This window comes from Parasteatoda tepidariorum, chromosome 9 (assembly GCF_982258835.1).
Source record: "Parasteatoda tepidariorum strain Cologne lab strain chromosome 9, Ptep-v5.0, whole genome shotgun sequence".
In the NCBI taxonomy this organism is placed as follows: Eukaryota; Metazoa; Arthropoda; class Arachnida; order Araneae; family Theridiidae; genus Parasteatoda; species Parasteatoda tepidariorum.
The window spans coordinates 53,685,849-53,710,194 of NC_141763.1; the positions used below are offsets into that span (position 1 = coordinate 53,685,849).

General features: G+C 27.5%; 1 protein-coding gene across 4 annotated transcripts in view; it reads right to left on the reverse strand.

The window, feature by feature from the left end:
* shtd (anaphase promoting complex subunit 1) overlaps nucleotides 1-21,381 on the reverse strand; it is a 74,508-nt gene extending 53,127 nt beyond the window's left edge. For 2 of the 4 annotated variants that reach the window (XM_043040202.3, XM_087151828.1), the window contains exons 1-12: nucleotides 21,243-21,381; nucleotides 17,149-17,385; nucleotides 15,196-15,351; nucleotides 14,238-14,313; nucleotides 9,898-9,995; nucleotides 8,351-8,433; nucleotides 6,641-6,860; nucleotides 5,896-6,137; nucleotides 5,622-5,798; nucleotides 3,278-3,376; nucleotides 1,679-1,835; nucleotides 431-592 (exon numbers count right to left, since the gene is read on the reverse strand). In XM_043040202.3, the coding sequence (XP_042896136.2) occupies nucleotides 431-592; nucleotides 1,679-1,835; nucleotides 3,278-3,376; nucleotides 5,622-5,798; nucleotides 5,896-6,137; nucleotides 6,641-6,860; nucleotides 8,351-8,433; nucleotides 9,898-9,995; nucleotides 14,238-14,313; nucleotides 15,196-15,351; nucleotides 17,149-17,331 (1,653 nt within the window). In that variant the 5' untranslated portion in view covers nucleotides 17,332-17,385; nucleotides 21,243-21,381. Of the gene's footprint in view, nucleotides 1-430; nucleotides 593-1,678; nucleotides 1,836-3,277; nucleotides 3,377-5,621; nucleotides 5,799-5,895; nucleotides 6,138-6,640; nucleotides 6,861-8,350; nucleotides 8,434-9,897; nucleotides 9,996-14,237; nucleotides 14,314-15,195; nucleotides 15,352-17,148; nucleotides 17,386-19,609; nucleotides 19,893-21,166 lie in introns of all 4 variants that reach the window. The other 2 variants (XM_071187136.2, XM_071187137.2) reach the window with 2 other exon arrangements.
* Between the last annotated feature and the right edge of the window lie 2,965 nt (nucleotides 21,382-24,346).

Below are 24,346 nucleotides of genomic sequence, written 5' to 3' on the forward strand. Positions count from 1 at the left end.
AAGTTTCTTTCAACAAATAGATACATTCATTTAGATTAATAAGCATAAATTAATTTAAAATTTCCAAATTTCTCCCATGCCTTGCGGAATTTCGACCCTGACTACAATGCTAAAAATAATGCTAAATCAAACACTAATTACCAACTATTAGGAATACTAATTTGAAGCAACTTTCCCACCGTGTAACAAAAAAAAAATCAATTGAATTTAAATATAAAAGTTTAATAAAAAAAATTAATAAAAAAAAGTAAAAATTGGCAATATTTTTTTTTTAAAGATATATTTTGAATAAAAAGGAAATAAACAAATTTAAACATCAAACTAGCATGTTAATAACAATTATAAAAAGAAAAATTAAATATGTGATGTGTTATCAACTTAATTTTAAACATTTCTTAAAAATGCTAATAAATAATTAGGTATGACATACTTCATCTCCAAACCTTGTTCCAACAGCACTGGGAGGTCTGGTTGAGGATATCAAACTAGTTCGTTTAGGAGTAGTAAAAAATAAGTGAGGCGGTAAATGAGTGGACGATAAAGAATTATCTCCTGTTGGACCAAAGAAATCAGTAACATGAACTTTTGAAACCTTTAAAAAAAATATTTAAAAAAAATTTTAAATTTTTTTTTAGACAAATGCAACAAAATTTAAAGAATATGCGTATACAATCACAGCTTTTTAATATATTTGAATGCATAGTACAAGTTACACAGAAATTTTTTTATATATAGTTTTAACCACGTTTCTTTTTTTTAAAGAACTATATGCAAAAGTTTTCCAATGAACACCTTCTAGAAGAAGACTCAACAGTGAGAAAGGATCCTGCATAAAATAAAAAGCAGCAAATTATGCTGGAAGTTTTGTTTATAGTATTACAGAGATAATTTCAGGGGGTGGAAAATGATTATTTTTACAAACAAGGTGTCTGGCAAATTTTAGATGAAATTTCTCTTATTCTTTCAGGTTTACCAGGCTTTTACACTAAAATTTCTAGGATAACTTTTTTTTTGCAAATTTTCTAAGTGTACCAATTAATAGAATATAAAATTAACCAACCTAAAAAGTAAACGAAAACTTTAAAAGAGCACGCTTAAACAAAATTTCTTTTTCTCACACTTTTCACTAAAAAAATACAATTGCAAACAGAAGCTTAAGTTTTACATTATTAAACATTTTTTAATTAGCTTTACATATCTATCATAAAATAATTTAAGAAAATTATATAATAAATTCTGAAGTGAATACTATTTTATTTTAGCAAGTTTAATTGATTATTTTTTATCATGTACATTTATTAACAGAATTTTTCTTTTGTTGCTAAATACATATGTTTAAATCAAGTGAACAAATTTTACTTAAACATAATTTTATCATACACACTAAAGTAGAAAAACGTTCTTTAGTTACGAAAAAGGTTTAAAATAATTTAAAATAATTGCACAAAAAATTGAAAAACAATTTATCCTAATTAGTAAAAAATATAAGATTTAAAATTATCTTCAGAAAAATGCTATATTTTTCTCAGGCACTTAATTTTGCCTAACTTTTCCCAGGTCCTGATATTATATGACTTTTCTACGGGGATCCCAAAATTGTCCAAGCTTTTTTAAACTGCTGTACTCCCTGCAAACTATAAACATAGTCATATAGGCTGATTCTTCATAAACCAATTACTTTTGTTAATCCAGTATACAAAGACAGAGTGAAATTTATGTCCACAACTATAATGAGATTCAAATCTGGGAGAGGTTCTGCATCAATGCCAGGAATTGATGATATGCTGCCAAAAGTCCACTCATTGCTTTCTTCATTCTCTTGAAATTTAACAAGCCTATGAAAGTAAAACAATTACAAAGTGTTTATGTCATGTGTGTTACACTTTAAACTGTTTAAATAATTCATTTACTACTTATATATGGGGAAAAGTATTTTTGTTTGTAGCAAAATTAAATTTTTTTTATTTATTTAAAAAAAAAAGAAACTACTTTCCTTACAACCAAACTGAACTGTCAAAGACGTGGCAATGGAGGAGGGCCTTAAATATGTTTTCAATCATTGTCATTTAATTTCAAAGGTAAATTGCTTATTATTCTGCTTGACATTATCTTTTTAAACATGTAAAATACTAAGACACAGAATCAGAGAAATATGGCATACAGTATTTAAGAATTTTGAAAGATTCTTGCTGAGAAAATTATATCAATATAATTCTCTAACCAATGTTTTTATTTACATGCTTGTCCGTTTTTAAAAAAAATATGATTTTTCATAATGTATGCCTAAAGAATGCTTCAGTTTCATCTCAGTCAATTTTTGCAAGTTGAAACAAAAATTAAAGTATGTCTTTAAAAATGTAAACAAACAAATGTAAGGTACTAAACAATCAATACCAAAATTAGCAATTGTTTCATTTTCTATCTTTCAAATATTAAAATAAAGTACTTGTAAATTCTAAAAACTGCCAAGGACTGTTTTTCCAAAAGTAATCAAGTATTATTCTACCTTCATGAGTTTTACTACACACTACCTTTATAAATTATTAACAAGATAACACACAACCTTAGAAAGCCTCTCAGCAAACTTTGTTTGCTTCAGCACTTTGTTTGCTTAGGGAAGTGCCCTTGCATCAGAAAGGTTCTGGGTTCAAATCCCGGGCAAGGCATGGATGTTCTTTCCCTCTCTGTACTATTTGTACTTACTGTGGGAGCAGCGTTGGCCCACCTAATATGGTGCCCCTGAAAGAGTGGCCAACAAATCTGTCCCTCAGATGCCTGTATCATGCCCAGGTGGGTCATTCTAAAAGGTGGGCATTGTGGAAAAAAATTTTCACGATAAGTCAAGAACATATTAATAATGCCAAAATTGCTCCAAAGCTTAGCCCACACTAAAACACATTTTCAAATATCTGACTTTCACAACAAATATTTCAAGACTTGGCATATTGCACTTTTGGATCCAATGTGGTAAATCCTTTACAGCCTAGAAGCACCAGAGCTAGCAGCAACCTTTATCCGGACCTTTGATAAAATTGAGACTCCCTTATTTTTTCCCTAATTGCAACATCCAAGAATATGACAACAACAAGAAAACACATTAAAAGTGCAATCGTAAGATATCTATGCATTTACAATTAACACAAAAATGAGATAAATTTTCCTGTATCACTACAAACAATAACTAATGAATATAAGTTTTAAAAAATATTGCCCTAAATTTTTATCTAAATGTACATACGATATGAGAAGAGAATTATAACAAAACTTTTAAACTTACTGAAGTGATCGATGATCTTTCAATAGGAAACAAAGATATTTGTAACCAATTATATCTGTAGATAAAAATGCTTTGCTGGCTTTTTCAGGCTTATCATAGCTATAAAAATATAATTAAAATTAAATAATTGCCCATACCTTAAAATTTACATATACAATAGTAAATAAGAACAAAAGTCAAGTGCAAATGAACTTAGATTATTTAAAATATTGGGACCAATAACTTACTTCATATAGTCATAATTTTTATATTAATGTGCTACATAAATTCAATCTTTCATATTCTTCAATAAACTGAAAATCAAGCTTATTTTTTATGATAAAAATATACATAAATTTCAATACAGTAATTTCCGGTAAATAGGCCGCGGCCTATACGTGTTTAAAAGTTGGGCTGTCACGATGCGCGGCCTGTACGCCGATGCGGCCTATATGTAGAATTTTTTTATCCCATCCCACAAGTGAGAATTTTTTGATCATGGTGGATTTATTCAAAATCAGATGTTTAGCAAAAATTTTCCAAAATAACGAACCTAATTCGTAATGTTTACTCTGGTAACGTTTTTCTTTCTTATTTTTTTAAATGAATTTGCCGAATTTCGGATCGCTTTCGGAAATTCCAATATGGCGCCCATATATTACGATAATTCAATTATACTGTTAATTTCCGAAAATTAATTAATTACAATAAATTTAGTTCAGTTTTGATCGTAGATTATGATGGGGTGAAATAAAAAATGTCTCATCTTAAGAAATTTCATTAATTAAAATAATTATCTATATTATAGAAATAACAATGTATATTTTTAATAAGCTAACAACTAATGATTAAAAAACAAGCTAACAACTAAATACAATTTAAAAATAAAAACTAGCTTTCAAATAATAAAAAAAATAGCAATTAATATCTAATAAAAAACAAAAGAGATTGATTTACATCGAATAAAAAGAAGCCTATAAGATGAAAATTGAAATTTTTAACGATGTTTTTTGTGGGTGCGGCCAGTACGGCGGTGCGGCCTATTTACCGGAAATTACTGTAGATGTAAACACGACAACTAGCTGTATACACAAATTAGTTTTTGCATAGTTTTCTTTGGACAAAAGAAGTTTTAAATTAATATTAAAGTAAATTGTACAGTATTGTATAGTAAATTTTTGTATAAAAAGTGACTTGAATGGAGATAACATACAGAAGTATGCTTTAACTGGATTGTCTTTTGGAGATCCAAGACGGTCAGAAATTGATAGAATTTTTTTGAAACCTAGCCTGCCCAATATTTAATATATCAGATTCGGAAAAAAACTACAATACCAAAGTTTGTGAGAGCATAAAATTCTTAAAAGGTGTATAGATCTTTCATTAGAGACTCATGTTCAGATCATGGCATTTAATGTCTTGAAGTTATTTATGCGTAATAACTTTTAATATATATATATATATATATATATATATAGATACACAGGAGTCTGTTTAGAAGAAATTTGAACGGAACCTTCACAAATTTATCTTCGTTATTGCTTTGTTAATCGAATAAACCCTTTCCAGGGGAGGGGGAAGAAAGATGGGTGCTAACGAATTAAGTTTTGTCTTCAGCAGACGCTTGTTCCATTATTCGTCCGAAATCAATATTCTACGTTCAGCAGTATAGGTTAAATACCAAATATTTGTATGTTGCATCTCTAATTTAGAAGCAGCAATTGCTGTTTATTTTTGAAAATTTAATTTTTTTCAATTATAGTTTTATAGTGTTGAGCATAATCAGGACCCTGGTTGTAAAATGTGCTTAACGTTTATTTTATATTCACAAATTACGAGTAATTTTTTCACAATTTTACAAAAACCTTTCACAAAATGTCTAGACAGACCCCTGATATATATATATATATTTAATAACTAATCTAGAATTTTATACATCTGTTTAGTTTGAAGGTTAAAAGAAAATATATTAATATTTTATTTAGGAGCCTGAGTATAATATAATCTTCTAACAACCAACAAACTACTTCTAATAAAAAAATAACTTTTAGTCTTCTGGCAAAGTTGCAAAAGAAAATTTAAAAAAAAAGTTTCCAGAAAGTGGGAATTCTAGACAAAAAAGTAAAATTAACCAGTGTATTTGCAATTCTCTATAATTTTAAGTTGCTGAATAAAGAGTGTGCAAGTTCTAAATGTTTTTTTTGTAGTTGTTTATTGGAGCTGTTTGATAAAGTAGCTGCAATTTTTTATTTTTATTTAAGGCCCAGACATTATGAATAAACCTTAGTTCAACAAATAAAATTTTTGGTACTAAAAAGTTAAATAAATGAAAGTGTACATCAAAAAAAGAAAAAAAAACTTTTACTTCGTAGAATCTACCCATTCTTGATCAAAACATATATCAGGCGCTAAAGGTTCCATAAATTTCGAGGCATCACAGCTTTGCGAAGGAGATATTGGACTTCTACAACTTAATGTACTCATTGGTGTATAACTTTGAGGATGAGAAGATGTAGTGTTATGAGAAGGTGGTTGTGATCGACTGAAACAGAATTATATGCATGAGTAAATCATTTTTTTTTAATTATTCTGAGAATTTTGACTATCTTTGTATATTAATAAAACAGGGAAAACTTTACCTTAATGTAGCCATATGAGTTAAGCTTGATATGCTAGGACTAAAAGATCTAGCTTGCATATTAGCTGGTGAAGAAACCCTACTTGAAGGATAACTGGAATATGGACTATTTACATTTGTTGAAGGAGTTCGATTTGAAAAGTTTAATTTGCTCTTTGAGGAGAGGGATGTGGTCTTAGTCAAAGGAGTACTGCTAGTATTTAAATTTTGAATTTTTATTTTAGAACAAGCATATTCTGCTTCCTATGAGAGAAAAAAAAAACAAATTTAAACTAATTAAACATTTATTTCTACAAGAAAAATAGATCACACAATAATCTAATAGTTATTTTTTTTTTAAAAAAACTGGAACATAGTGAAAATATAAAAAATAATATAAAAGAACACTTTGTTTATAAAATTTATCTTATGAGCTCTAAAACTATTTAACAATTTAATTATTCAATTCTAAGATTAAAAACTTCAACTATTAAAATACAGTAAAAAGAAAATGTTTACAATGAAAATGGATTTAAAAATATATACAAATGAAATACTCATTATAACATAGCATAATGGTACTAAAAATTTGAAAATATAATATTAGATAGATAAAGCCATGCTTCTAAAAAAATTGCCACATTTAAATTAAAAAGCAGAAGCTCAAAAGCAAATCTATAAAAAATATTAAAAGAAAACAAAGAACTATGGAAAGATGTTTACTCAATATTACAAGATAAGCACACCTTAGTTGAGATGAAACTTACCTGAAAAGTTGTAGTTCGCAATCTCCATATAGAATGATATCCTTTTTTGTTATATGTCAAAACAAGAGATGGTTTATTAGAGCAAAATATTATTTCTTCAGATGGATCACAGAAATAACTAATAATGGGCAAACCATCTTTTCTTTTATGAATGATAGGAGATATGTCATCAAGAGGGTGCATCATACTGAATATCACAGGTAAATTATCAAGCTGATTTCTAAAAAATAGCAGAAAAACATAACATGTTATAATAACAGCATTAATTAAATAACTTAAAATAAAGTATAACATGAAATAAAATAGCTTCGGATATGGATACTTTAAAGTACTTGATGTAATGTTATACAGATTATTCATTATATTATTATGCAAACAACTGTTAAAAAGATTTAAAATTTATTAAATGAGATAATCACAAGTAAAAGAAATAAAATTCACAAAGATTATTAGCCAGATAGGAACTGTTATTAGCCAGAAATAGCAAATAGCAGGTTAATCTTTATTTCTTTTATAAAAAATAGGAGCTATTTCATTAGGAACATGCATCACCCGAAATACAACAGGTAAATTACACACTGATTTCTAAAAATTATCCAGAGAGAATGCAATGTAAATACTACAATAATAATGTAAATTATATAAGGTAAAATATAATGTAATATGATGGAATTTCAAGTATTTAAAAAAAATTTTTAAATAAAGCAAAATTTAGAAGTTCAACAAATAAAAATCACAAATCTTATCCGTTATTAGTCTGAAACAGCTAATAACAGGTAAACTTTCATTTCTTTCATGAGTAATTCGAGATAAGTCATTCTTAATAAGCATCTTACTGAATATAACAGAAAAATTATGATACTGATTTGTAAAAAAAATTCAAATGAATATTATAAAATTTCACGTACTTCAAAGAAAAGATTTAAAAAAGAAGAATTAAAAACCATAATAAACATTGATTCTCAAAAGGGTACACTTATTTGTTAATTTTGGATCTAAAACTCAGCAAATGGTTGAAAACTATTGCTCTCCTTGCTGCTTTATGCTGTGTTTTTTCAGTCATAGTTCCAACAGTAGAATAGTTTTTTTTTTTTACTGTGATATAAATTTATAAGACAGGAAATACACAGCAATTTATTTAAATAGTATGGCAGTCAAAAAATTAATAACAGCATGAAATATTAACATTTTTATTCTAATTTAGAGGTGTGACTAAGTTTAACTGCTGGTGACATCAATCCAAAGTAAGTCAAAAGACTTGAGAAGAAGAAGGATGAGAAGCAAAACAAAAAAAAAGTAAGAAGAAAGAATAAGTGATGCTGTCCATGGGTTTTGAATAAACAAATTAGTGGAAAACTTCAAAAGAGAAGTTGAAAGCTAGCACAGAAAGTTAAAAAGGTCCTTTTTTTTTCACTGGCTTATATATGGGATTTTTGAATTTTCAAAGAAAAATCTTACTCTTATTTTATAGACAGATGAGCTGATGTTTAGAAATATGAGGTAATAAAAAATAATTTATTTAAAGGTTTGATACATACCATTCAAAAATAATTTAGGAAATATTTTAAAATATCAAACATAATGTTTCTCAATAAACATTGAATGACAGATTAAATTAAAAAATTTAAAATATGTCACCATCAATTAAAAATACATCTTAATCTATAAATTAATTTACTATTAAAAGCAGAGTATGAAAGATAAACTTACAATTTTGGATCTGATTGACTATCATCTAAAAGTACATTTCGTTCGAATATAATTCCATACTTAGAAGACCAAGCTCTTAGTACCTAAATACAAAGACATATACTTGTGACTTATAAATATCCAAACAAAAAATAAAATTAATGAAGAAATTCTCCTGCTTCAAAATATGTGTGCATATGTGATTTCAGATTCAGTTTGATTTTGATGCGTAGATGCTTCAAAATCAGAGTGATAAACTAGAAGCAATAATTTTGTCTTTATTATTTATTGTCTACATATTGTTTATATAATATTGTCTTTAAACTTTGTTTCGCCTTTGTCGTCTGGATAATTTTTTTACTGCCTCAAATGTAGTATATTTTAGAATAAAAAACTATGAATACATCCTATGCTCTTTAGAACAATGCCTTATACAGCGACCTTTACATTATGACTAATACATAAAATGCTGTAAACTATTCCTTAGGGGCGACTTTCTTTTGATGCGCATTAAAACCTCATTACTAAACCTTTCACTCAAAAATAGAGATTGAAATGCAGTCATTTGATTTAGATAAGGTTTCCAAAGAAAATATTTGAATCAGTGCTTTCCTTTGAAGTTAAAGCACATAAATTTGAAATGTTTTAAACCTCATTGAGTGAAAACAGAGAAACATGACGGATTAGATTCTTACCCTAGGTACTCATGATCTGCAGTCAAAAAGTTTTTGAAATCTAGATTTCTTCACAATGATAATCAAAAGTGTATATTGTAGTGTCATGCAGAAGTCAGTCTGAAATCTTATATGCAGTCATTAAGTTAAAAGGACGCATAAAAATAAAAGCTAAAAGATACATAATATTTCTAAATTTCATTAATTTATTAATTATACTTTTGTAGTTTAAACATTTTATTCATTCCTTTGTAAAATATTATGCGTAATATATTTTTGAGTTATAAAATGTAGTCTTTGCACATATCTGAGCTTATGTTATTTATAAAAATAACTACCTTAAACCTATTTACCTTATTATTTTTAATGTTCGTCCTTCCTTTTTCTTTAAAAAACATAATTATAACATTTTAATGTAACAAAACGTGATTATGAATTTATGAATTAAGCCAATAACACAAGTTTTAAATAAAGGTCCAAAATATTTTTTGCTTTTCATTTTTAAAAAATAAAACTTATTTGTATTATAAACTCAGATTTAATAATTTTGTTGTTGTTTAAGCTAAATGTGTGATTTACAGTTCCCAAATAATAAAGGATCTACTACAGTTAAACAAAAATATAATAAATTTAGTTTCATGTAAATTATGCAAAAGTAAAAATCATGAATACGTCAAAAACACCTTACAATGGATAGTTTTTTTTTTCCTTAGTAACTGAAAATTCTTATTTGTGAAACATTATCAATTCTGCCATACCCAGATTTCAATATATAAATAAATAATTGTTTAAGAAGGTAAGTAAAACCAAAGCCCTTAATTACAAACAAAAATCATAATAAAAAGATTTTTAAAAAACCTACCATTAAATTAAACAAAATAATTTTTTATGTACCTGGAATGGAGTTGTAACAATATAGTCTTCTCCCTTATGTGAAAATATGGACAATGAAGAATTTTCAATGATGCACACTCCTGCAAGTACTTCCTGCTCTATAGGGGAAAAAATAGAATCTTTAGTACTTGGAGTTATTTATTTTATTATAAAAATGAGCTTCTCATTTGCAACTCTAAATATGTTTTTTTCCAACAACAAAGTGCTAGAAATCATTTAAATCTAAATAAAAATATATTTTCAAGAACTAATGTAATAAACTGAAATAAAAATCACAACAACACATATATACAGAAACACAATATAGAAATTTTAGAAATAAGCTTTAAGTCCCATAAAATATTTTTATTAATTGCAAAAATAAATAAATAAAGTAATATTTAACAGAACTGTAAACATATAAAAGAATAATAATTTTATATGATATTTGGAAGCAATCAGGGATGAGATTGATCAAAAAGCAAGAAAGCTGAATTTCCATGCGAGTAAATTTTACGCGTGTGCAATTGTTTAATAATAAATTCCGTTTAAGACAGTTTAAGATAATAATTAACAGTGTGTTAAGATAAAATTGCGTACTAATTCTTTATTATATAAATGATTACATTGATACTTAACATTTAGCATAAAGAAAAATTACCATTTGAAAAAATAAAGCTAGAAATTATATTTTTCTTCAGTTCAGAAAAAGGACAATTATTACTTTAAAAACTACCTGGTTTAACAAATTAAAACTATTGAGAACATACATTAATATTCCATTTCTTTTAATAAATACTGTTACATGATTTATAGCAACCATATCAGTAATATGACTTTTTAAATTATTTTGAAAAGAAAATAAACTTTTACAATTGGAATCACTATGTTCATATTATAATATAATCTAACTAGAGCCCTGAGAAACATATCAGAATCATATAATTTTGAAAAATTACATGATAATCAGCAACTATTTAGATAATTATTTTTCCTTTGATAAGAATTTTGCATTTCATAGCATAAATAACAGCAACATTATTTTTTAAATTTTGATGCTAAGTTAATTAACTATTTTTCCAAAAAAAAAGTTTATCACTTTTTAAATTATTGCTTTTATTTGTCATATCTTTTACGTTTGCTATATTTAGTCGTTAATCCATCTTCAAACATCTTGTGACAAATCCTACTTTTGCTTCTTTGCAAGCAGAGAATGTAAGTTTTGAATATATTCTCTTCCAGTTTCATGATGTTGTAACATCTACATATACTAATAATCGTCGATAGAAAAAAAAAGTCACCTTTATAGTAACTAATTCCAAAAAAAATTTTACTTCTTACAAGAATTGTGATAGTTGATCCTAAAATTGCGATCCTGGATTTTAAAATCATGTGAATATGAATCACTATTATGGATTTTGAAATCACGAGAATATGAAACTAGAAATATGATTTTGAAAATTAGAAAATACAAACTGCGATATAGAATTTCTAAATCGCGTAAATACAAATTATGATTCATAATTTTTAGATCACGTAAATACGAATCATGATGCGTAATTTTTAGGTTGCATAAATAAGAATAAGGATGTATAATTTTTAGATCGCGTGAATGCAAATCCCAAATGCCTTATTTTTAAATTACATATAAATACGAAAATCGATGTTTGATAATATAACAGGGTGCATAGCCAAATTATTCAACAAAAAATAAACACTTTTTAAGCACTCAAATAATATTTTTAAGCACTTAAAAAAATATCTTAATTAGGTAGGGTTGGAAAGTTTTTAACAAATGGTGGTTTTATCTGGTTTTAATCGTCATGTCAAAAAAAAATATATTTGGCATTGTTTTTGACAATTGTAAAAATTTTTGAATCATGTAAATCGAATGGCGTTTTTATACGCTATGAATTGACGATGCACCAAAATAGATTGGGGTTGAATTAATTGTGAAAACGTTGAATTGAACAATGTGAACAGTGTCTTTCTGAATAATTCGTAGCGAAAATCAACAATGTAAAAGAAAAATCAAATTTAGAAAAGGAAAAATTAAGCACTTTTTAAAAACACCTAATGAAAAAAGCACCTTTAAGGGCTTTTAAAAAACGAAAATAAGCCCCTTTAAGCACTTTTTAAAAACACCCAATGAAAAAAGCACCTTTAAGGGCTTTTGAAAACGCTACGCACCTTGTATAACCGCATGCCCGAATCACGACATTTTAAACTCGCCTCGCGTGAATACGAATTGCTACATAGGCTTTTAAAAAGGTGTAAATACAAATTACAATATCGGATTTTTAAGTCTAGTAAATAAGAATCGCATTGTACCACATTCAAATCGCCTGAATAAGAATTGCAACACGCAACTTTTAAATCATGCAAATAAGCTATATTTGATATTAAAATCGCGTGAATCTGATTCGAGATATTAGCAGATTCCAGGATAGGGATTTCTAAAACGCTTGTCTGAAACAGCGTCGTTTGAATTATGAAAATATGAGCTATCTGGTGGGCTGGTAAAAATTTGGAAAATCTTATCTGCTGCGCATAAAAGCGGAGAAAAGAGCTAAAATAAGTAAAAATGCGGAAGGGTTGGTAGCTATGTAGTTTGAATTTTCTGTTTACCTTTGAAAATCGGTGAATTTTCTGAAAAAGCGGAATATTTATTTAAAAAAGTGAAATTATTAGATTATCGGAGTTTTTGATTAAAAAAAATGCTGAAATTCAAGAGACAAAGTAAAAAAAGCGGAAATCCGCTAAAAAGCGGAAAAATCTCATCCCTGAAGCAATGTATTACAAATAAAAAGTCATGATTCCTTGAAAGAGAATAAAATAAATAAAATTTCATCCAAAACATGTAACTATTAAGATTATTCTTATTTGAAGTATGAAACAGAGACATTGCAATATTTTATAAATTTCAATTTGTAAAGAACATAGATTGCTGAAATGTTATAATGTATGCTACAACATATAGTCTGTTATTAAAATAGTTTCACACAGTTAATGATTCCTAATGCTAAGTTCTTGGAGTATTTTGGTATCAATAGTTAAAGGTAAATCATTGTTAACCACAGGAACCAAGACATAATTTAAGAGCTGTCAATGCTCAAAACACTGCAAAAACTTAAAGGAAGCACTTGGGCAGCATTCAGAAACATTAATAGAGTGAAATTACAAATAGTGTAGAGTGGAATAATTAGAGGTTAGATGTCAATTGAGCAACAAAATGATCAACAAAGATCATATCTTTTCTATATATGCATTACCCTTTTTTTTTTAAAAAAAAATTAATAAATATAAAAATAAAAAAACAGTATAAAAGAAGCAAGAGCACATGACTAAAATACTTGGCCAGTTGTTCAAATCTAGAGACAAATTATATTCCAAATCCAGCAACCACTCAAAAAGCCGTGGCACAATAGCGGCCTCAAGTGCAAAATGCCCGATCCAACCAATTCTATTCTCCAAGATCTGTAAGCCGTCTAAGTACTTTAGAACTCAGCTGACTTACAAAACATCGAAGGCTATGCAGATTGGTTTTAATGATATTTAGAGTAAACATATCTCAGAAGCTGTGCACTGCTCTAAACAAGCATACTATTTTGTACTTTAGCTATCGTTTAATTCAGTACAAATTGTATCTATACTGTATATTTAAAAAATTATTTTAGATATTTGTAATTTAGATAAGACTTATTAAATATTTTATTTTTTATGAGTTATGATTAGCGAGAATGTAGTTGTATAATAAATTATACGGGCCTCATTTGTAATACTTAGACATTTTAGATAATTATTTTAAAAAACTGGAAATATTAGCTTTGCTATTTTTTTGTACCTTTTTACAAGAAATTTTATATTAGAAACATATTTTTTTATGTAACCTAATTTGTTTTAAAAATTGTTAAAACACAACTACTACCTTTATATATCATATATTTTTAGTTTATAATAACCTGGGTAGTTCTTCGGAACCAAATTTCTTTTTTAATTTTAGTATAAATTCAAAGTTTCATAAAAATAAATTCAATGTAATTAGGACCCATCACATCCCAACAAACCATAAATTACAAAAATTATTATCTAGCTGTTTGAATAGCAAACATGATGAATGCAAAGTAAATGAAAAATATTTATAATAAAGCTGAATTCAAATATTAAAAAAAGTAATGTTGTATATACATACAATCAGATTTATAAATGATTATAAAATAATGATTATAAATAATGATTAAAAAATAATGATTATAAAATAATAATTATAAAATAAATAATTATAAAATAAATGATCATAATATAAGTTCTAAATAAATAAATATTAAAAAGTTAAATATAATTTTTGGTGAAATACATACTTGGATCTTCCATTTCAATTACAGAATCTACAATTCTTGGTTTGCAACTTCTGATCCTGAATTCAGCCCATAATACCTTCAGATTGAATAGTAATAAGAAATATAATTAACAATTATAATATTTCATTAACAATTATCATTAAAGGAAAACATGATTAATATTTTGTTTTAAAATAATCCATGTTATTATTTTTATATATTGTAACAATATGCACACACTAAAAGTTGAAATTCATATAAATGAAAAAGACATATTTTTTATGGAAGTAAAAAATGGAAAAATCAAGTCTTCACAAACTTTAAATTTATAAAACACTAGGGGCTGAGACCCCTGTTCGCTGCTGCTCACCAACCCCGATGATTGCTTCACAATAATTATCGTTTCTTGGCAGAAAACAGTTCTTATTCACTTAAAGTAATCAAAATTATTCACTTAACATATATGTACTAAAAGGAATTCTGTTTGCTTACGCTTGTGTCTCTACTTCTTCCCATGTCCAAATATCATCTATTAGTATTATAAATATTAGTCATCTATTAGTATATCGACTATCATCTATTAGTATTATAAACATTTAGATCTCTTGGTGAACAGAAGTGATTTTTCGAAATAATCATTTTTTAAAATAACATTTATATTCTTATAACATTATATTGTTCAATCAAATTTAATGAGTTCACAAGCATAATTTAATATTTTTGCTAATAATAGTAGTACTGGAAAATAACTTTAAATTAGGGATACAAAAATATTTAAAGGAAAACAATACCTTTACGACTTTAGTTAATTTTATGCTGATGACGACCAAAACAATATTGAAAAGAATGAGGAAAAACTGGATCATACCACATGATTTTCCGGCCAATAAAAATGCACCGACAACAATGGAAATCTGTGTTAGACCATTACATTTTTATGCTATATAGAGATATAGGATATAATAGGTAAGCAACAAACCTGTAAAACATTATTTTCCATTGTAAAAGATTTGTGCACTCTTCTAATTCTATTTTTGCCATGACCTGAGTTTTTACTCCAAACAACTGTATTTCCTTTCCAAAAGAATTCTTCTTCCCAATCATCATCTTCATTTTGTTTCAGAAACCACTGCTCCTGAAACATTTAAATTTGAATATGAATTCCACCAAAAATTGAGAAATGGTGAAGAACTACTTACACACAAAGTTTAGTTGGAAGAAGAAACAAACATTGATAAAACTAATAGTTTTTTTTAATTATCTATACAATTCTTGTGAGCCCATTTTCTCCGGTATGTTAAAATCAAATCAATTAATTCTTCTCTAGTCTAAAAATTTTTTTAAAAAACTGGATAACTTCACCTAAAAAACTTTTTTTTAACTTCCAGTAACTTAGAAGAAAAAAAACACTACATTAACAGCTAGTTGTTAGCTAAAAGCTGAGATACAATGAAGATTTTTCTTCATAGAGTGAAAATATTTCTTCACCTTATAGAGTACAGTAATTACAAGCACATTGTAGATTACAGAGACTAATTTACCACTTATTTTTATGGGTGAGAAAGAAAAATGGTAAATTTAACATTTAGTATATTTGACATACTTTTCAAAATAATAAATTGTTTTAACTATCATTAATTCATAAGATTTAACTATCATTTTTTTTTCTTTTAACTCTCATGATTTTACAACATTATTAAATTTTAAATAACTATTCTATTTTGTCCTTTCTATTCAGCTTCTTGCTTTAATATTAAAGTTAAAGTGTGTGAGAGTGTATGCATACATAATACATACATACAGAGTTCTCCCTAGGAATAAAAAAGGGCAACGTGTTTCCACGTAGAAAAGCGTGCTTTGTATTTTGAAAGAGAACTCATTTACCAACGCTAAAATTTATCAAAATATGTAATATTATGTAATAACTGAATTTGATCCTCAATTTTCAAATTACCCTCTCCTGCTATTTTATGTGTATATTTCACTGAGTAATTTTCACTCATTATCAAAATAACAGAAAAATTTAAAGCTCATGGAAAATAAGTAAAGGCAAGCTAAAAGTCAATCTGTGTATAAATTTTCTTCTTCAAAAAAAAAAGTAAATTGAAAAAAAAATTATTAATTGGTAAACAAAGAGCATTGAAAGCATTTTATTATATTTTAAACTCAAAATTTTTGAGAAAATAAACATTTAAAGGTACATTTTTAAATAAAAGGTATTTATTTAAAAAATTAATAATAAAATTTAAAATCACTAGAAAATTTATTAATATACCCCCCCTCAAAAAAAGAAACTTATAAAAATGTAACCAGTTGAAAATAATCCTAACAAAGTAAATATTTGTAAGAGTATTCAGAATTAAATAATTTATTTATTCTGAATTATTAATTTAATAAATTTTTCTCAAGTGTAATGATTATCTAAACAGTGAAATTTTTTTTTAAATGGAATAAGTAAACAGAAAATAATAAGTACACAAAATTTATCTAGATGTAAATTTGCATATTTATATTTAGTAAAAACATAAGACATAATCCATTTAAAAATAAAACATTATAATAGGTTAAATAGATTTTTTAACATTTTGTTTAAAAGTAAAATAAGAATAGAGTTAATTTTTAAAAAGTACAGGCTTTAAATACTTTCTGTTCTTTTCAGTGTTACCTTTTCCTAAAAAATAAAATAAAATTATGGGGATGGCAGTTTATTATCAAAGAATGGCAAGGAGGGGGCATTTATAGGGAACAAAGGAGAGGCAGGGCGAGCCACCCTTTTAAACATGATAAGGGAGAACACTAAAGTTAATTTCTGGTGAAGTTCTTACAATAATTTTTATCCGGTTTAAAATCGAAAACCCTCTTTTACATACAACTGCTAGCAAGATTAATGCTATTGCTATAGCAAAAATTAATGTATATTTCAATAATTTACTTGAGTTTGATCTTTTAAGGTAACTCCACGCAATGCTTTCAGTAAGTCTCTTGTAAGGCTATGTCCATTTGAGACAGGGGCTGCCGGAACATTATCTGTCAACAAGTAAACATCCCCAGGGTGAACATAAAGATGTTCTCTCCCTAAAGGAATGAATTCTTGTGGTTCTCCAGCAGTAATCATTGCCTCTTTGCCATCCAGATTTGCAGATTTTTAACTATTTCATAATTTCAACATCTGAAAAAACATAAAAACTTTAATAAAGAGATTAAGTTATAAAAACCATAGATTCCGAATTACTGCTAAAAAAAATTTTATTTCAAATGTTTTGTTTTATTAAAGCCTACATTAGAATTAGATAACCTGTGACTCGGAACTAAAAGCAAAATTCAAATTGTGGAGACTAGATTCAGACAGAAAGTAAAATTTATTAACATTAAGTATACAAATTTGAAAAGTACGCCATCTGGCGGTATTAAAAAGAAAAAGACTGCGTAGCAATCCTTCTCTAGGAATGACAACACAAATGGTCAATCTCCTTACAGCCACAAATTAATTAGAAAAACGTACAAAAGAGGGAAAAAAATTAACTAATTTCACAGTGTAAAAACATAAAACAATAAAAATAAAATTCTTTATTACAATAAAATAATTACAATAATAAAACTCTTAAATGCAAAGGCAATTCAAAACATAAAATGTAGTTTAAAAATTTATCAAAATTAAAGATATATCAGTAAAAAAAAAAAAAAATTAGAAAATGTCTTATTTTTAAAAAAGTATAGAAAATTTTAAATGTTAAAAACAGCAGCTTGTATATTTTTTTAAAAAATTGACGTACTTTGTCTTTTAATTTTTAAGACTTAGTGATATTTTTCTCAGTGCTCTAATAAATAATTAAGTTACAATCACTTGATGTAAAACTGAATTCTGTTCAGAATTTTATGAAAGCTAATATCTTTTTATATGATGTGATTTCCTAATGTGACCAGATTTTTCAAACTAAAAATCTGGCGACACCAATTTTTTTTTTCTTCCAGAGTTTCAACACATCATTTAAATAAAAGAATTTCAGATTTCATACAAGAAATAAATTTTACAAAAGTTGCCCATCTTCCTTCCCCTGCAATTTTATGAAAACATAGCAATTGTTTTCAAATTTTGAAATAACAAAGCAATAACATTTAGAATTACGGGTGAAAAATAACTTAATGGTGTTCACTGCATAATTTTACAACATAAAATTTTCAACAAATTCCAATAAATCAACTAAGTTTTATCATTAGAAATTAATAAATTATATTTGCTGTTGGAAAGAAATTTTAATAATAAATTTTTATTGGCTTTCAAAAAATCTAAAACTCTTTGCATGAATATAAAATATAAAACTTAGTCAGTTGGCAATAAAAGCTTTAAGTTCTCAAAGAACAAGTTGAGTTTTTTGAGGAAGACCAAATTTTATTTACCAAAGAAAATGTTCTTCTGACTGTTGTTACTCGCAAACTAATACCAAATTTGAGTATTTTTTTATGTGCTTTCAAATTCAATCAATCTCCTGAATAAAAAAATTTTAACATTTCTACCCATTGTCTATCTCTGAAGCCCATTTAGTTAAATTCATTCATTTGGTTCAAAATTTATCAAAGATTGGAGTAGGCATTTTTGTAATGGCTATCTCATTGATAGGAATCTGCTGTTTTGTAAATTAGTACCTAAAATTCTAAAATAATTTTCGCTAATTCCTTTTCGTTTATCTAACCCTCAATATTTAACTTCTTAAAGTACAAAACGAGGGAGAAATAAATCATCATTTTTCATCTTTAGATCAGTTTCCAGATTCAAGATAGTCTCTTGTACTTCAGCGTCTGCAAAATTTTCCCCTTCAATAACTTTGATATTGATGTGAAAAAATGCTACTAGGCACTGAGTAAAACTGAATCAAAATTCAAAAAAATTCTGGAGAATTTTTGGTCAATTTTCCTCGCTCTCAAAATAAGCCTTTAAACTAGAAAATAACTTTATGATATGCTCCAGATATTTAGCATAATTGCTAAGTATCTGGCAAAATCCTATAACCCTGAAGTTTTTTTAGATTCAAATTCTACAAAATCACAAAAGTTCTTCAGGTTTTCAGTTCTCACTGTATATATATGAAAATATGAATACAATTTCATTACAATTGTTTCTATATCCATCAATATACAATTTATGGCTAACTGAGTATCATTGTTTATAATGCAGTTTTTAATGTCCACAACTTCTCTGCTGAAGTTTGGTAAATACACTTTGTTTACAATTTCTTTTCATACCTCTAAAATTAGTTTTATGTTGCCGTTACAAAAATAACCTTTTTGTGCAACTCAGAGCTATCTATCCACTCACCTGCTCCAAATTATTTTTTTTAATAAGTGTGAAATAGTTTGGAAAATTGCATTAGTTCATTTTTCAATGGCAACTTTACCTTGTTTATTTTAAATAACTTTTGCTTCTTCTCATTAATATCTGGCAAGTCTTGAAAATAGGAAGCTATATTTGAAGCACATAAAACACGTTTTTTTATCATATATTTTTTAAGTGAATGAAGTTTTCTATCAAACGGCTTAAGTTTCTTAACATTATTTATTTAAAAATATGAGTTTATTTTACTCTTCAATTCTTCCTACTTTAGCAAAATTGGGTATCTTTCTTTTTGAGCCTTGAAATGAAAATTCAGATCAAGCCCAAAAATCTTTGAAATAAAAAACCTAGAATAAAAAAAGAACAGAGAAAACTTGAGAGGAGATAAAATCAAGACATTTTAGCTTATGAACAGGTGATACCTAAACAGTACTTCACCTGCCTCAAGCACTAATTTTCATAACCAAAAATCCTGATAAATATCTAATTACTAAACAACATAGTTTCCTTTTCGTAATGATGTGCATGTGTTTGACAGATTATATTTATTAAATTACCAATATAATTTTTTTTTACAAATATGATTAAGGTTCAATTAAAAAATTTTTAAAAAATGTTTTATTACTTACCATACTTAATTTGTAAAAATATATATATATATATATATATATATATATATATATATATATATATATATATAAATATATATATATATATATATATATATATATATATATATATAAATATATATATATATATATATATATATATATATATATATATATATATATATATATATATATATATATATATATAAATATATATATATATATATATATATATATATATATAAATATATATATATATATATATATATATATATATATATATATATATATATATATAAATATATATATATATATATATATATATATATATATATATATATATATATATATATAAATATATATATATATATATATATATATAAATATATATATATATATATAAATATATATATATATATAAATATATATATATATATATATATATATATATATATATATATATATATATATATATATATATATATATATATATATATATATATATACCTAGACAACATGGTTTAATCTCATTAACAGTTTCAAACGCGTTAAAAATTGTATTCATACTTCTTTTTCAAGAAAATTTCATCAATGTATTTTACGTCAATTGAATAATTATATAAAAAATAGTATTTTAGTTATTTTATAAATTTCAAGCATATAATAACAATTTTAAAAGTTTTCTTGCTTTCAATTAAATATATTACCAACAAATGTAAACACTTCGACGACTAACAAATTTTAATTTCCTTGACGAATTAAACCTCCTTAAAGCAATAAAAACAAAAATATAACTTAATGGTAGCTTAAAAATAAAAAGACCGTACTATGTTAATAAATGTATTATGTCGCAATAATTAGTATAAAAAAAAGCAAACTATGTAAAAAATTAAAGCATGTTTAATTCTTTATGCTGATAAAATTTTAAAATAATTCTGTCGTTTTAATTTCCAGAAAAAAAAAAGACATCAAATGGTAATTCACTACTTTTTTAATGGTAATTCACTACTTACTTAAATGAGCATAGCAAAACGAAATATCTACCAAATTAGATTCAAAAAAATTTACTACTCAATAAGAGAATATTACCTGTGTTTAAAATTATTTAAGAGATCGTAAAGAGAAATAATTCAAAGTCGGAACATTTAAAATTCGTAAAAGTAGAGAACTATTTGTTTGGATTATGATGAGTGAATTCACTTCTCTTCGATAGAATTGGAGGAAATCCAATTCCTGGATTTTGATATTGCTTATGTTATCCCATACAAATTGATTTTTTCTTTATTTTGAGTTGTTGTTATTGTTGTAGTTCATTTACGTCGCACTAGAGCAGCACAATGGGCTATTGACGACGGTCTGGGAAACATCCTTGAGGATGATCCGAAGACATGCCATCACAATTTTGATCCTCTGCAGAGGAGATAGCAATGGCACCCCCTCTTCGGTAGCACAACGACCTGCATGCGAAATCGAGCACTTTACGGTAGCACAGTTTAACGAGGACCAATACCGCAGAACTACGGTCCCTACGCAGACTGATCCAAGTTTTCACCCACCCGCACACTGACCGCAGCCAGCGATGCTTGACTTCGGTGATCTGCTGGGAACCGTGTCTTAACGATCAGTCAACTGTGGGACTTTTTATTTTAAGAAGCGAAGTTAAGCAAGATTAAAGAACCATTCTTGTTGAAAGAAAAATATTCATTTGTGAACGAAAGTGTAATTGGCGAGTTCCCCCCGTTTTTGGAACTTGATTCGCTAGTCTTTCATGAATAAAGAATTTTCACCAATCAGATTCTCGTTCGAGCGGGAAAAATTTATAAGTGAGAATGCTGCAGTTAAAATATGCACTGTGAGGATAGAAGTTATCGACAATGTCAACCGTCATCTATGAAAAGGTACTCCATCATAGAATTGACTAGCTAGCTAGATCATGTAATTTGGCAAGGTACCTGCCCGCGCAAGCGGGCACTAGACCTCTGATCTGTGATATGCCCTAGGGCGACTGAGACTAATGACATTGGAAGTAATGAGGACGGGAAATTTGGAGGAGTACGAGGCAGTAACGGCTCGAGATATCTGCATATGCCGTTCAAATCATGATAACATATAAGAATTAGTTGGGGATAAAGATATGAAAATTGGCAAAAATAAGTAATGAATAATTAAGAAATTTATGTACAAATATTAAAGTACAAGTCTGATAAAAATTAAAGGCAAATATAATAAACTATTTACAGTATTTACAATATGTACAAGTAGTATCCTCTGATAATACGACGACCCGGCCGTCCCGGTACTCCACCGCTCGTGCCGGGTTGCTCGTCGTTCTAGTATTAAAACCTACAGCTTGCCCGGTTGGGACCCTATTTAAAAAACAAGGTTGCTCTTGCCCCGGGTTCGCTGTAGGCCTTGTGTCATGACTGTGTTTTGTTTGTGTGTGTATTCCTATCTATTGTATCTGCGTGAGAGTATTCCGTCTGATAATAGGAAATTTATAATTGGGTTATGATTTCTGCTGTCCTGAATTAATTCTTTTTTCATTATTTGTTTAAAATTGACCACATTCGTATTATTCACACTATGAAAAAAGCTGGCGCTTAGTTGGTTTATATACTCATAAACTGTATCGATGTTTAGGTCTTTGCGAATTAACTTGTTTGGAATGTGCCAGGGAGCACCGGTGATCCTTCGCAGAATCTTATTTTGTAACGTTTCTAGTCTCTTAAGTTGACTATCAGGTAAACAGTTCCATGCAGGGCATGCGTAGGTGAATATGGGTCTAATACAGCTGATGTATAGGTGTCTTTTTATGTTTAACGGTAGATGAGAATTTGAGTTGAGTATCGGTCTAAGACAGGCATAAGCAGCTTCAGTTTTGTTAGTAATTTTCGTGATATGTTCATTCCAGTTTAGTCTATAGGTTAGGGTAAGCCCTAGGTAGTCCGCTTTGTTTACAACTGGGATATTATTTGAGAATAGGCATACTTTATTGGTAATCTTTCTATTTCTCTTTTTCCTTCTGATTATTAGAAGTTTAGATTTATCGGTGTTTATGGCTATTTTGTTTTTCGAGCACCAACTCTCAATATTTGGCATTTGATCATTTAATTTCAGGGCAGCGTGGTTTGGGCAGCGTGAACGGACAGCTATTGCCGTGTCGTCGGCGTAAAAGGCCACCATGCAGTTTCTATTACTTAAAACAGGGAAGTCACTTGTGTAGATAAGGTATAATATGGGTCCAAGGATGCTCCCTTGGGGGACCCCTGCGTCTATCGGTTTTTTCTCAGACAATTTATTGTTTAGTTTGATTTGGAATGTTCTGTCTTTTAAATATGAATCAATAATATTCGTAGAGGCAGTGGGTATGTGTTGTCTTATTAGTTTAGTGATTAATGCCTTATGCCAGACGCGGTCAAATGCCCTGGCCACGTCCAGCATAAGGAGGGCTGTCGTTTCATGTTTATAGAAACCGTCGCTAATAAAGTCAATTAATCTAATAAGTTGTTTGGTTGTCGACAGTTCTTTTCTGAAGCCGAACTGTTCATCTGGCAAGAAGTTAATATGTGGAGTGAGTCTTTGTAGTATCAGCCTTTTCAAAAAATTTTCCAAATGTAGGAAGAAGACTAATGGGTCTGTAGTTCGAGGCTAGTCTACTGTCTTTTCCTGGCTTGGCAATAAGTATTACAGTGGCGTTCTTCTAGGTTTTCGGAAAGATATTATATAGGCATGCATTATATATGCTGCATAAAACATTTATTTGGTTTATGGGAAGATACTTCATCATTTTGTTATTTACGTTATCCTCTCCTGGAGCTTTTTTGTTATTTAACTTGTTAATGGCTTGGATTATGTCGGCCTGGTCTATTGGGTCAATAGGACCGATATTCTTATGCATAAGATAGTGATCATAGATATTATTTATATTTTCTTCCTCGTCTTTATCAGTAGGATGAAGGTTGAGTTTAAATTGATTCTCGATTGTGTTTGCAAATATTTTCAGCTTCTCACTATCACTATAGATATTTATATTATTTTCAAGAATTGGTTTGTTAATAGATTTGGTTTTTGAAGATTTAAGTGATTTCGCCATTTTCCAGACGGTTTGGTTTTCAGTGCAGAGCTCTGCTACTTTGTCGTTCCATTGATTATTTCTGTATTCACTACATTTTCTTTTTAGACTTTTAGTGAGT